At 51.4% G+C, this 14,915-nt stretch overlaps 1 protein-coding gene across 8 annotated transcripts in view; it reads left to right on the forward strand.

Moving 5' to 3' along the window:
- LOC105474530 (copine 5) overlaps positions 1-14,915 on the forward strand; it is a 95,635-nt gene that overhangs the window by 74,840 nt on the left and 5,880 nt on the right. For all 8 annotated transcript variants that reach the window (XM_011729282.3, XM_071097125.1, XM_071097126.1 and 5 more), the window contains 3 exons: positions 5,350-5,403; positions 8,588-8,649; positions 13,348-13,394. In XM_011729282.3, the coding sequence (XP_011727584.1) occupies positions 5,350-5,403; positions 8,588-8,649; positions 13,348-13,394 (163 nt within the window). The remainder of the gene's footprint in view (positions 1-5,349; positions 5,404-8,587; positions 8,650-13,347; positions 13,395-14,915) is intronic.

Genomic DNA, 14,915 nt, shown 5'->3' on the forward strand with positions numbered 1-14,915 from the left:
CATCCTACCATCCTGGCACTGTCCTCACGCTAGCAGCCACTCAGCCAGCGAAGTTGAAGAGCTGGCCTTGAGTTCTATTACTGAATCCAAATCCCATGCTACCCCCACTCCTTTGCCCTGTATGTCGGTTCTGAGTGGGCAGGTCTTGTGTTCCAAGTAGACTTTCCAAGGGCTGGTGAGGTGACAGACCTTTCTGTTGCCTCCCCTCACTGGCCAGGGCACTGCCGGGCACACGGTAGGTGCCCGTTATACATTCACATGCTGAAGGAGATTGAACATGGCTATTGTAAAGATGGAGTGTGGATGAATTTCTTTGAAAGGGCTCTAATACGGTACATTGCTTTGTTTTCTGCATCTGCAAAGAGAGAAGCTGTCTTTGTCCCTGCTCTCCCGCCCCACCCCAGGCAAAGAGAAGCAGACGCCACCGTTCTCTGGCCTCCTTTGACACTGTCCTCTGGCCTCCTTTGAGGAGATTTTAGGGAGGTGAAGGGAAGGGGTCAGATCTCTCGGAGCTTGGCTGGTAAAGGTGCTTGACAGGCGCGGAAGGAGCCGTTTCTCTCAGGCCAAGAGCAGAAAGCATTCGATTAACTTGTTTTCTCAGTTGTTGATCCCTGCTTCTTTGTAATTAACAAGAGAACGTACCACAGTGGGAGGCGGAAGCACTGTCTTCACACTTCGGAAGGCCATCAGCTGAAAAAGGAGCTCAGCTCTGGCAGTCCCGCAGGGAGGCCAGTTTGGGGCAGGAAGGCCTTGCTAGAATCAGAACTGCCTGAAGAGGGAAGAGGCTTCAGCCAATAAAGACCCATGCCTCGGGCCCTGGCATTGCCCTGGTGTCAGGCTCCTATGTCCAGCTGTCTGCTGGCCCCTCCTGGGGCTCAGCCTTCCAAAACTGAATGCATTGGCTAAACCTCCCACAGCACTCCCCTCCTCCTGGCCAGCCAGCTTCATCTCAAATATTCCCATCATGGAGGCTCAGGGCACCTGGGGAGTCATACTTAACATCCCCATCCCTCACTCCATATCCAGTCCACAACCAAACACTGCCCTTCTACCACCCATGTTTTCTGACATGGTTCCCTTCATCTCAGGCCACCACCACCAACCTCATCATCTCCCCCATGTGGGGCTTTGCCACAGCCTCCTCACAACCTGCTTTCTTCCTTCTGTCCTCTACACAGTAACCAGAGTACTCCACCAAAACAGTGATCTGACCACATCGCTCCCCTGCTTAAAACCTGTCTAGGGCATTCCACCCACCACCTTAGCCTGGTTCACACACGGGAGGTGGGAGGAGATACTGAAAGATGCTTCCACCCCAGCTGAGATCCACTGACCTACAAGGTGAAGTCCAAGCTCCTTCATTCAGGATGCCATTTCCCCAGCCAGCCACCCGCAATCTGTGAATGCATGCTTTTTGTTTTGTTTTGTTTTCTTTTGTTTTGTTTTGTTTTGTTTGAGACGGAGTCTCACTCTCACCGAGGCTGGAGTGCAGTGGCACAATCTCGGCTTACTGCAACCTCTGCCTCCGCCTTCAGGCTCTAGCTATCCTCCCACCTCAGTCTCCCAAGTAGCTGGGACCACAGGCACACACCACCACCCTGGTGATTTTTTTTGTGTGTGTATTTTTGGTAGAGACTGGTTTTTGCCATGTTACCCAGGCTGGCCTCTAACTCCTGAGCTCAGGTGATCCACCCGCCTTGGCCTCACAAAGTGCTGGGATTTCAGGTGTGAGCCACCACGCCTGGCTGTGCATGTAAATAGAAACACACATCGCATGCCTTTGGAGGCCCCTAGGAGTGGCCCCTGCCCCTTCCCTCTGCCCATTTCCACAATCGGCCCCATCCTGCCATTTGAGGCTCTCTGAACCGCCGTACTGTCTCAGTCTACAGGGCTTGATTCACACGGGTGCCTCCACCTCCTGTCTTCTCCTGGGTAGGAGCTGTTGGTCCATGGAGCCTCCCTGTGGGTGTTCCTCCTCCAGGAAGTTGTGTCCACCTGCACACCTGCTGCACCCCAGAGCCTGGAGTGGACACTTGTCCGTGTTCCTGGGGTCCCCTCTGGCTATTTTCTGTTTGTGACACTACCCACTCCCTCAAAGACCATGAAGTCCTCAGGGTGAGGGTTGTGTTGCACTCGCTGCTGCTCTCCTGGCCCCTAGGAACCCCTCAGTGCCCACCACCCCACCCCACCTAAGGTGCATAGGAGGGAGGATTCCAGACCTGATTCAGACCCGGCCTGACCACCAAGAAGAGAGAAAAGAGGCGACCTAGTGGAAGGGCGGCTCCTGGGCTGGCCCCTAGGTGGCGCTGGCCCCCCTGCATGGGATTCACCATGGCGGGACTGGAGAGGCTGAGGCTGAGGGCATGAAACTTCAGGGTAAACAGGGATCTGAGAACAGAGCATTTCTTTAACATTAAAGCAGTTATACTAGAGAGTGGAAATGTGGAATACAGGCTAATTTAAAGATAACATAGAAAGCTTAGAAGAAATGTGCTTGTGGCCAAATCTTTGGTTACTCTCAGAACTCCAGGTTTGTTCTCCCCAGCTAGGAGGGCTATGTTGGAGCAAAAGTTTGAGATGCTCTCCATTCCGATAGTTCAACACCCTCAAGGGAGAGATCGGGAAACTGAGGCACAGTGCAGCACTGGGGCTGCCATTTTGCCCTCATCTTAACAGCTTGCCTACTTAAGCTGTTTTCCCATGAATGTGTCTGTGAGCACCTCACCATCCGGGTAGCCCCATGGAGGGGGCGTCCTCCAGTGCTAAAGAGGGTGCTCTGGTCTTCTCTCCCAGGCTCTCCCACCATCTCGCCCAGGCTCTCAGTTTCTACCTGCACAGCTTGCCTGCCCTCCCACGTGAACTTCCCACCTGTGCCCCAAATTCAGTTGCTTCCATGTCTACCTGGTCACCCCAACCCCTCCCTCTCTTGAACCTCTATAGCCACCCTCAGGGACCAAGAGGCGTGGTCACTTCTTGACGATGCTGTTCCTACCATAGCTCATCACCTGTCCCAATACCCCCAAGTCCTCATTACCTCTTGTAGGTACTAGTGGTGGCAGTAATAGTAGTAGTAATAATTTTAAAAAATAGCAACTGAGACTGGGTGCAGTGGCTCACACCTGTAATCCCAGCACTCTGGGAGGCTGAGGCAGGAGGATTGCTTGAGCCCAAGAGTTTGAGACCAGCCTGGGTTACGTAGTGAGATCTTATCTCTACTAAAAAAAAAAAAAATGACCAGGCATGGTGTCATGTGCCTATGGTCCCAGCTACCTGGGAGGACTGCTTGAGCCCAGGAGGTCGAGGCTGCAGTGAGCTATGATCCCACCACTGCACTCCAGCCTGGGCCATAGAGCAAGACCCTGTCTACGAAAAAAGCAACAGACACTTATAGATAATACTTACTACATTCCAAACTCTGTTCTAGGCATTTTGCTTGCAATGGCCCACTTAATCCTCATACCTTTCCAGGAGGCAGGCACTTCTTATTCCCATTTTACAGATGAGGAGACTGAGGCACATTGAGGTTAAGTAACCTGCCTACGGTCACACAGCTATTATTAGGTGGCAGAACCAGGCAAATATTTCCTGGATGTGCTTCCTCCTCCCCTCACACTCACCTCCACCAGGCCCCAGTGTCCTAGAGTCTGCTCTGATTTTGTCTTCTACCAGCTTGGAGGTCATCAGAGTTCCCTGCAATGCCCTTCAGACGTTTTTCACTGGGCATTCTAGGCTCTCCTCCAACCAGCCCAACTTACTCTTCCACCCTGTGGTTCTGCCATCAAACTGGGCCTGGGTTCTATGCATTTCTCCCACAGAACCTCCTCTGACATCCATCTCTCCATGCCCAGAGCCTTCCTGTCCCTCTAAGTCTGCCTTCAAGACTGCCTGCTCCAGGGAGCCTTTGCTGACACTCCCACCTAGAGTCGTCTTTCCTTCCTCCAACTCCCCTGACACTTCTGTGATCCCCCTTTTTCCGTGGCCCTTGTCACTTTTTGCCCTGAGGATATATCTTCTCTCTCCAACAGAGGTGATGATTCCAAGGGAGAAGAAACATGTTTTCACCCATCCCATAAATATATGTCAAAGAGATCTGTTTGTATCTGTTATCAAGGTGGCACCAATGTATGCACCACTGGCCTGGGGGCAGGAAACCTGGTTTCTAATCCTGTCACTACCCAGATGGCTGTGTGACCTTAGGCAAATCACTTGGTGTCTCTGAGCTTTAGTTTCCTTCTTTCTGGAAGTAGATAGCGATACTCACCCAGACAGAAGAGACCATGGCAAAGATCAGCTGACAACCTCTGTGGCAACAAAGACAGGGAAAGGGGAAATGAGTTCACCAGAAACCAACAGGCAGCACAGGAGGTGTGAAAATTGCCTGGATTTGTTTGATGGGACATTAGGGAAAAGTTGTGCCTTAGACTTCCTTTATTAAAAACAAAACAAAGAAAAACTGGTGAGGGTCAAATGAGAATACAAATACAGTAAGTGCAGAAGTCTGGCGGGGGTCCGCAGTGCTGGGTGGCTCTCGTCACTGAGCCCAGTCTTGGCTTTGGCACCACTGGGATTCGGGGCTGCATCATTCCGTGCCATGGGCGGCTGTCTTGTATACTGTAGGATGTTTACCAGCATCCCTGGCCTCTACTAAGTCCCTCAGTTGTGAAAACCAAAACTGTCTCCAGAGGTTACCAAATGTTCCTGGGGGTACAATCACCCCCGCTTGAGATCGGTGAGTTAGCCACCAACAAGCCTTCTCTGAGCACCTACTCTGAGCCTAGCCCCACGGTTTGTCTGACACAGGTCTGCTTTGGAAGTTAAAGCTTACACTCAAAGAATAGCTAAAGAGATTCCTGCTGCCAAGTAAGAGGGATGGTGATGGAGAGGGGAGCCTCAGAGGCCCTGGGCAGCCCTTGGGCTGGGTCCCAAAGGAGAAACAGGGGAGATTGGAACTGGCTGAGAGAGGAAGGGGGTGCATTTTGGGTGAGGGGAGCAGCCTCAACCAACACAAGGGACAGGTATGGACAGGGCTGCTTTGCAACACCAAGACTTCTTTGGCTGTACTGAGTGGAGGGTGTGTTCCAGGGAGCAGTTGGAGAGAAGGTTAAATAAATATTCCTGGTTGATCGTGGGACCCTGGGTCTGATCGGAGAGCCCAGTTGTGTAATCCAGACTCAATACCAGTCTCCCACAAAACCTCCTTAAACCCTACTCCCCTGGCCCCCGTGGTCTTCACACCCCACTCTCTAATGGGGCTGGGCTTGGACCACACCCAGGGGTGGGTGGAAGCCCTCAAGACCCACTCTGCCTGCCTGGAAGCACGCCTTACCTGGTAACTGGTTTTTCCTGCAGGTGGTAAACCCGAAAAAGAAAATGAAGAAAAAGAAATACGTGAATTCTGGCACAGTGAGTAGCCACACCCCTCTCTGCAGCCGGGTGTAGACATTCTGAGCCCCAAGCTAGGTCTGGTATCAGGGAGGCCCGTGCGTCTGTGTGTGCGCACGGGCGGAGTGTGGGAATCAGACGTGGAAGAGAGATGGGGTGGGGAGGGGTGGGGAGGGGTGGGGAGGGGTGGGGAGGGGTGGGGCAGATGGAGCAACAGCCGGGGGAGGGAGTTGACTTGCAGACCACACAACAGGCGCTGGCCGTATCTACCATGAGGAATCGCAGACACCCACGGGACTTCCTGCAGGAAGGAAGAGGAAGAGAAGTCGTATTTATTGGGCCCCTACCTTGGGAAATTCCCCATGCCGGTGCTTTTCACAGGTTGTTGCCCTGAGAGGCAGATATTATCATCCCCTAGTCATGAAAGAGGAAACCAAGGCTGCAAGCAGGAAAGTGACTCAGCCAAGGTCACACAGCTAGAAAGTGGTAGAGACGGGAGTCAACATGACATCTCACTCCAGAGCTGGCAGCTGCTACGGGCGCTGCCCCTGCTTAACCGTGGGATGACATTTCCTGGGATGACACGCCAGCCTAGTGGCTTCTGGGGGCTGGTCTTCAGGACATTCATATGTTTATTCAACAAATATTTACTGAGTGCTACTGTGTGCCAGGCACTGTTCTAGGCACATCGGACACAGCTGGAAACAAGACAGACCCAAATCCCTGGTGCTTATATTCTAGTGGGGGGAGACAGAGAACAAACACACACACACACACGCCTGTGTGTGTCAGTTGATCATGAGTGCTATGGAAAAAGTATAAAGGGTAAAGGGACAGGCAATGGAGGAAGTATTGAGGATACCGGGAAAAGGGAATTCCAGCATTCCTGCTGTAGAGAACAGCACGTGCAAAGGCCCTGAAGTGGAGCTCACAGTGCATTTCTAGAACAAGCCACTGTCTCTGCTGTGCAAACACACCCAAGTTCATCCTCTCTGTGTTCCTTCCTCACTCTAGAGGCCCATGGCTAGTGCAGCCAAGCCTGGGCATTTGAGTCAGGCAGACTGTATCTCCAGACCTAGAAGAGGTCTTCGGGAGCTCTGGGGTTCCTCTGAGGAACCTCATTTTCTCTGTCTGTAAAGTGGGACTAATAAATTATCCCCACCTTGCCACTGCACAGGGCAGCTGTGACAGACACATGGGAGATGCAGGCTTGTGAACTGTAAAATTACTCTGCTCATTCGAAGGGGACTGAACACCATTTCTTTGATTGTAACTGCTTCACAGACTGGGGCTTGGAATCATATTTCCTTTGTCCCAGGCTGCGGCGTTTCTTAGTGGGGATGCTGTCAGCGTTGAGGCAGGGAAATTATTCATCTCACAGGATGTTTAGCACCCCTGGCCGCTGCCCATAGCTACCAGTAGAGTCCTAGTCATTACGAGAACCCCTAAAACTCTCCCACAGCTTCCCAAATTCCCCTAGGAAAGACAGCACCCCCAGCATTCCCCAGCTGGGAATAAAAAGATTCAAAAACCACTGATCTCATCCAGCCTTCTTACTTTAGAGATGAAGAAACTGTGGCCTGGAGAGGACATGTGATTTGTCCCAGGTCACACAGTGAGTTGGAGACAGAGCGGGTCCTTGTCTCTTGACTAGGCCCAGGTCTCTTGACTTTCCTTTACTCTAGCATTTCCCTATCTTCACCAGGAAAAATCACCCAGGATGCAGAAAGCTTGTTGAAATACAGACACCCAGGCCAGTTCCCTGGGATTCCACTTTAGGAGGCCTAGGAATCTGTGTTTAGTGGGCCTTTCATCCCTTACTTACGGTCCACAGAATCCCCTGGGGATCTTGTGAAAATGCCAAGAATCTGCATTTCTGCCTTTCTACCTGGCATCGAGGTAATGCTGATGCTGCTGGTCTAGGGACACTACACTTTGAGGAGGGGAAAGTCTGCTTTCACCCTGAGAGCACCTGGGTGAACCTGCATGGTTAGGGCTGTTAGGGCATTGCTTCATCCTGAGGGTTGGAATAGGGAGTGGTCATTCCATGCAGATTAGACTTACGTGAAGAGCTAAAAATAAAAAGATCTCTGAAACGTTCATGCAGCTCCAGAAACTCTGCTATAATGGGTCTGGGCTGCAGGATGATCTAAGAGCTCCCCAGGGCATCTCATGGTCATCAGTCAGGGTTGAAGCCACTGCCATGGTCCACTCCTAGTGAGTCTGAGCTGCCACACTTGGAAGGAGGCCTGCGGTTCATCCAGGTGCCTAACACCTTAACCGCAGTAGGTGGGGGTCTTACTGCCAAGTAAGGGTGGTGCTCTCACTTGGCCCTCCCAGTGAGCCTGCAAAAACGGCTGAATCTTCATGAATAGGGGGCTCTCAAACTACCAGATAGGAGTTTGTTCTCTTACACAGGTGAAACGTCCTCTGCCCTAATCTTGCCTCATTTAATTGGCCTAGGATGCCAGGCTTTCATTTGTCTCCTTGATTCTAAATTGTTATGACACTGAGCTGCCAGGTAGCTGCCTGCCTTGGCAAAGCCAAAGCTAACTTTGCCAGGGCATAGGTTAAAAGGCCTCTGCTTGGGGGAGGGGGCCTGGGGTGGTCAGTTACCTCTGGGGAAAGGATGGGCTGCTTATGAGGGAGGGTCTTGGGTCTCAAAGGAATGAGATGGGACCAGTAAGATTTAAGATAAGCACAATCCAAAGAGGCACATTTCAGGACTAATAGCTCTAGGCACATGGAAGCCTGAAGCTGGTCAGCACTGGCAGTTTGTTAGGCCTATGTCAGGAGGGCCCCCTTGTCCTCCACACCCCACCCCAGGCCCCTGGGGCTGGAGAGCCAGTGCCCACTTAGAGGAAACTAATGCCCTTGGCTTGGACTCCAGCTCCACTGACACAGATGGGACCCTTCTGTCCAGGTCAAGAGTGCAGGCTCTGAAGTCAGACACACCCTGGTTTCAGATCTCCTTTCTGCCCTGGCAGTGTCCTTGGGCACATTGCGTCACCTCTTTGAGTTTCAGTTTCCTTGGCTATAAAGTGGGGATAATAATAGTACTTCATGGGGTGGTGTGGGCAGTGCATGCAATCATGCATGCAAAACTGGCACATGCCAAGTGTTTTGTCAATGTCAGCTCTCGAATCGTAACCCATCTCCCCTGACCCCAGGCTCCCCACTGACTAAGCTCCCTTTTGTTTTCAAGGTCACCCTGCTTTCTTTTGCTGTGGAGTCAGAGTGCACCTTCCTTGACTACATCAAAGGAGGGTGAGAAGAGATACAGCCAATTTCATGGGCCTTGGGGAGAGGGAAAGGGCCCCACACACCGACAGGACCAGCTCTGGCCCCACCCTGGCCTCTTCAAAGCCCTGGTTGAAGGCTGCAGTGCTGGGCTCTGAGCAAACCCTGGTGTCTGGGCTGAGACAACTCACCCAGAGCCCTGCACATCCCCAGATCCCGAGCAGCTTGGAGGGAACTCCTGAGCCAAGGAGGCTGGCCTGGGTCATGTCAGGTCTCCATGCAGAGACCGGACCTGGAGCTGGTAGGGACTCCGTGACAGAGAGCCAAGGACTTGGGGAGGTAGAAAGAACCCTGCAATAGGAGTCAGAAGGCCCAGGCTCTAGAACCCTCTTTGTCATTAATTTGCGGGGTTCCTTTGGGCGAGTCATTTTTCCTCTCTGGGTATCAGTTTCCTCCTCTGTACACAAAGAGAACAGAGTAGGTAAGTGTTAAGGTTCCTTCCAGCTCTGAGCTTCTGACACCTCTGATCTGTCTGGTTGGGGGAGGGGACCATGATTGACCTGCTCACTGTTATTAGGGCCCTGTAAGGGCAGTAGGATTGGGGATAAGCCAGGGGTTGGTCCTGGGGACAGCAGGTGGTCAAACACGAGTTTAAGGAGCAGAAAGAACCACCAGGGACAGTGTCTAGGCCCAGACAGATGGGGGAGCCAGGAGGCTCCAGCCAGCAGCTCATGGAAAGAGCCTGGCTCTAAGGATAGAGCCTACCCAGCGTGCTCCCTGCCAGGACAGGTGCCAGGTCAGGGCGTGGGCAGCCAAGAGCCCGCAGGTGAGTGACTGCACCTGTCTGGAAAGGAGACAGGCAGAAGCAGCTGCCAAAGGCTCATCCCACCCAAGCGGGCCCTTGGCTGCCTGGTTCTCCAGGGCAGAGAAGTCAGGTCCTGGGAAGCCACACTCACTTTCCCATGACACCACTCCCTGCTGCCTTGAGCTTGTAGTCTCTGCAAGCTCTCCTCCTACCCACTGAGCACACACCCTGCCTCCAGTCACTCAGGGGCTCCTCTGCTCTTACCTGCCTCTCCTCTGGGCTGACTCCAGACCCTGCCTTTGTACTCTTCCCCCATCAAAATTGCTTCCCTCTCAATCCCATAAGCAGCCACCCCTTACAGTCCATAGCACCTGGCAAGTCTCAAACACCCCTCATCCTGTTTATTTTTATTTATGTTTATTTTATTTTATTTTATTTTGAGACAGAGTCTTGCTCTGTCACCCAGACTGGAGTGCAGTGGCACAATCTCGGCTCACTGCAACCTCTGCCTTCCGGGTTCAAGAGATTCTCCTGCCTCAGCCTCCCAAGTAGAGTAACTGGGGCTGCTATAGGCATGCACCACCACCCCCGGCTAATTTTTGTATTTTTAGTAGAGATGGGCTTTCACCATGTTGGTCAGGCTGGTCTCAAACTCCTGACCTCAGGTGATCCACCTGTCTTGGCCTCCCAAAGTGCTGGGAGTACAGGCGTGAGCCCATCCTGTTTATTTTTCTCATTTGCATAGTACCCCCAACTTACAGAACACAGTGGGCAGGATCAGGACAGTTATCCCCATTTTACAGAGCTTGCCTGAAGCTACACGCCTAGATGGTGGCAGGGTTCCTTCTCTCATAACATGCTGCCTTTCATTCTATAGTAATGACTCAGTCTTGGCTGCCTGACTCGCAGTTAGCAGGTGGGGTGGGATGAAGATGGAGGCTGATGAGTTAAAGGGCTGGATGCTGTGAGGTTTCATGGAAAAGGAGCCCTCAGAGGCTGAGCTAAGCTGGTGCCACCCATACTGGGCAGATTGTAGCCCCAGAGCCAGCCCTCTCTTTAAACTCTCTGGAAAACCTGAGTGAGGGAGCTGGCTGCAGGGACTGAGAGCCTGGCATGCATGCCTGGGCAGGAAGCTGATGCCTAGGGATCCTCTCCTCCCTGGCCTCCCTCACCTGCCACCTGGACCCAGGAGGAAGGGTATGGGTACCCTGGCCTCACCGTCAGAGGAGGAGCTGGTTGCTCAGCAGCCTGTGTTCTACTCTTAGGCAGGAGAGACTAGGCTGCTGCGAGTAATTTTCCCACAAGAGTATCTGCTTTCCAATTGCTTCCTTTCCCAAGGCTTTTCAGAACCCAGAGCAGGGGAGGACTAGTTAGAGTAAGGCCTGCCTTTCCCCTCACCTTGTGTTTGGAAGAGCCAGTCCAACAGTGTCCTTCCAGTATAGTCCCACAGCCCAGAATCATCCTCCCAAGAGTGGCCCTGGGAGCAGGACTTTGACCCTCCAAATGTCTCCCTACCTCTAACAAAGGCATGTGTTCTATATTCCACACTGAAAGGTGACAACGAACAGCAGATGAGTATGGTAGGTCAACTGCTGTAACACATAATTCCCTAATCTTAAGCCTTCATACAAATAAAGGTCTGTTTTTCATCTGTGGGATGGCAGGGTTGGGTGGGGAGATGATCCACGCAGTCATTCAGGAACCCAGGCTCTTGCTAGCTTGTGGCTCCTTCTCTCCTACTGCCTGGAATCCTCTGGATGCTCTGCCCTCAGCCAGCAGAAGAGGGTAAAGAGGGTGGAGATGACTGTCTGTGGTCAGCAGACCCTGGCTTGGGTCTCCTGCTAACCATGTCCTTGACATTTCCCTGGGGGTAAGGGTTCCATGAGCAGCAGCTCAGCTGTGATCAGGTGGTTTCTGATAGGGACCTTCTGCTGACAGAGCTGTGGTTTCTGATAGGCACCTTCTGCTAAATGCAAGTGAGGTGAGGCCTACCTGATCTTACATCATCCATGGTCCCAACAGAATTACTAGAACGGAGTTTCCCCCAATGTGATCCCAGCCTCTTGTCCTCGTAATCCCTGGATGAAGGCAGTGGACGTTTGTTCAAGAGGCAGACTCTGGGCGCCACTACACACCAACCCAGTTGGCATTTCTGGGGTGGAGCCCTGGAATCTTCTTCAGCAAGCATCCCTGGTGATTCTATGCTCACTGCCATGTGAGAACCGTAAGACTAGACTTTATCAGGGACTTGTGTTTGTCAGCTTTGTTCTGTTTGGACCCGGCACAGAACCTGGAATGGCCAAGCCCTCAGAAAGTCTCAACCCTGAATCTGAATCCTCAAAACCTAACTTTTTATTATAGAAAACGTCAAACACATGCAAATGTGGAGAAAAGGTATAATCAACCCCCAAGTAACCTTCACCCAGTTTCAGCCATTACCACATCATAGCCAGTCTTGTTTTGTGCACTCTCCCCTTCATTCAGTTATTTATTATTCTTTTTTATTTTAGTGGGGTTTTTTTTTTTTTTGAGGTCTCACTATGTTGCTCAGGCTGGCCTTGAACTCCTAGTCTCAATTGATCCTCCCATCTCAGCCTCCTAATATACAATTTGAAGTAAATCCCAGCCATCATATTTTATCCCCAAATGCTTTAGGATGTCTCTCTAAAACATAAGGACTCTCTCTTTATAAAACATAACCACAATACCATAACCACACCTAAAAAATTAACAATTCCTTAATACTAAATATCTAGTGAGTGTTTATATTTCCCCAATTATCTTATAGTTTTAAAATTGGTTTGTTTGAGTCAGAAATCCAGGCAAGAGCCATAGGCTGTGATTGGTAGGTTGATCTCTTAATTGTCTTTTCATCTATTAATTCCCCCCAAGCACCTGAATGGCTTGCTAACACAGATTCCTGTACCCCACCAAGGGAATCTAATATTCAGCCAGATGTGGTGGCTCACATCTGTAATCCCAGCACTTTGGGAGGCTGAGGCAGGAGGATTGCTTTTGCCCAGGAGTTCAAGACCAGGCTGGCCAATATAATGAGACCCATGTCTACAAAAAGAAAAAAAAAAGTTAGCCAGGTGTGGCAGTGTGTGCTTGTGGTCCCAGCTACTCAGGAGGCTGAGGTGGGAAAACTGCTTGAGTCCAGGAGGTTGAGGCTGAAGTGAGCTGTGATCATGACACTGCGTTTCAGCCTGGGTGACAGAGCAAGACCTCTTTTCAAAAAAAAAGATTCAGGAGAGCTACATGGAGTCTGAGAGGCCCAGCATATTCCCAGGAGATGGTGCTGCTGCTGACTCTGGTAGTACTTCTACAGAGTTTCCCAAAGACTGGATTTTGCTGGCTGCATCTTCTGTGGTGTCATTTAATGTGTTCCTCTGTCCCCTGTATTTCCTGTAACTGACTAGACAGCTCTGGAGCCTCAATCAGAATCAGGTTCAATTTTTTGGTAAGACAACTTCATGGGTGGTATTCTATACTTTCTCTAGGAGATGCATAATGTCTATTTGAATCTCTTTTTTGTCAAATGAGTTTTTGTCCCGAATCTCACTCCAAATTTAAGCCAGCAATCCAATGAGACTCAACCTCACCCAGCCTGCTCAGGTGGGCCCAGGGGGCAGGGTTTGTGGAGGAAGTAAGTGATCATAGCCGCATGCCCACACAGAACACAATCATCTTCAAAGAGCTTTCCTGCTGCCTAACTCTTCTGATGCTCATTAACCCTTTTAGGGGAGCATAGCTGGCATTACTATCTCAGCACTCCAGAACTAGAAAGAGATGAGTGACTTCACCAAGGCCACATACCTGGCAAGCAGCAGAGCCAGGGTGGTAGCCAGTGTCTAGCACTGTCCCCTCTCCTACAGCCCTGCCTCCCTCAGGTGACTCCCCTGCTGTTCTCCCTCTTCTAGGACCCAGATCAACTTCACTGTGGCCATTGATTTCACTGCCTCCAATGGTGAGTTGGGGGATGGGCAGAAGAGCAGGGTGGGAGGAGAGAACTTTTAAGGGCTGTGGTGTCTGGCCCTGGCTGGGACCATGATCCTCATACTCTCTGGCCTCTTCCTCACCAAAGAGGAGGTACCTAGGTCTGGAGGACCAAAGATACAACCAAGATGGCAGAGGTATCCCCAGGTTGGACCACTGACATAAATCTGGGCTCTGAACCACAGCCTTGTCCTTGAGGAACACCCAGTCTCCCTGGAGGAATGGGGTTGTGTGTACTCTGGGCCTATGGAGAGCCCTGGAGATGTTTTACCCCGGGATCAAATCTCAGCTCCTCTGTGCAGTCCAACCCACAGGCTGGAGTGGAGAACCACAGCCAAGACTGAGCTCTGTGATGTTCAGGGAGGCAGGATCCAGCCCAGGGACCCCGGTCTTTACCTGCCTGGGGCTGCCCTGGCTTCTTTCCCTCCTCCCAATTTCTCCAGTGTCAGCCTGTGGCTGGGTCACTAGGAGCAATCACAGTGCCAAACTTCACATGATTAGAAACATCACAACCTTCCTTGGGCTTTAGACTCTATTAGGGGTGCTCAGTGCTCATTTTTGCGCCAATCAAAAATGCCCAGGTCCTGCCCTTAACAGGTGTCAGGAGCCCCTCTTATAGCTGTAGGTCCTAGCATCATAGAGCACTGGGCAATCAGAGCCGGGAGGGGCCTTAGTAATAATAACACTGAGGATCATTATCATAATATTGATAGCACCTGTTTAATACTCACATCAATCCTATGAAGTAGGAACTATTATTGCTGTCATTTTACAGGTGAAGAGACTAAGGCTAAGGTTAAGGAACTTACCCAAGATCACATAGCTAGTAGGAGGTAGATAGGATTGGTATCTTGGCAATCTGTGCTGTACTCCCTCTCATCAATGAACAAATAAGTTAAATATAGACTATATTCATAGTGAAGAGGGCTCTGGGGGGGAAATCAAGCCAGGAAGAAGGATAGGAAGGATTGGGGGAGGCTGTAATTTTTAATAGGCTGCTTGGAAAAGATCACACTGAGGAGGTGACACTTGAGCAGAGACCTGAAGAGGCCAAGGAGCAGGCCATGTGGACATCTGGGGAAAAGTGTCCCAGGTAGAGGGAACAGCCATTGCCAAGGTCCTGAGGTGGGAATGGCGAGGGGCTGGTGAGGCTGGGACTGGTGAGTGACAGGGAGGAGGGTAGGAGATGACCTGGAGGCCAGCTCATGTGTGCCTTGCGGGTTCTCGTGAGGACTTTGGGTTTCATTTTGCGGGAGGTGGAAGCGTTGAGTGTTTTGGGCAGAGGAGAGGCATGATCTCTCTGAGGCGGATAGGCTCAGTCACTGCCGTTCTGGGTATGGGCTGGAGGCACAAGGGCAGAAGGAAGCGGGGAGATCAGTTAGGAAACTGCTGCATCCTATAAGCAAGAGGATGGTGGTATGGGGAGGAGGAGAGAATGAGGAGGGATTCCGGATCTGTTTTGCTGAAGGATTTAATATAGGATATGAAAGAA

Source organism: Macaca nemestrina, chromosome 5, assembly GCF_043159975.1.
Source record: "Macaca nemestrina isolate mMacNem1 chromosome 5, mMacNem.hap1, whole genome shotgun sequence".
In the NCBI taxonomy this organism is placed as follows: domain Eukaryota; kingdom Metazoa; phylum Chordata; class Mammalia; order Primates; family Cercopithecidae; genus Macaca; species Macaca nemestrina.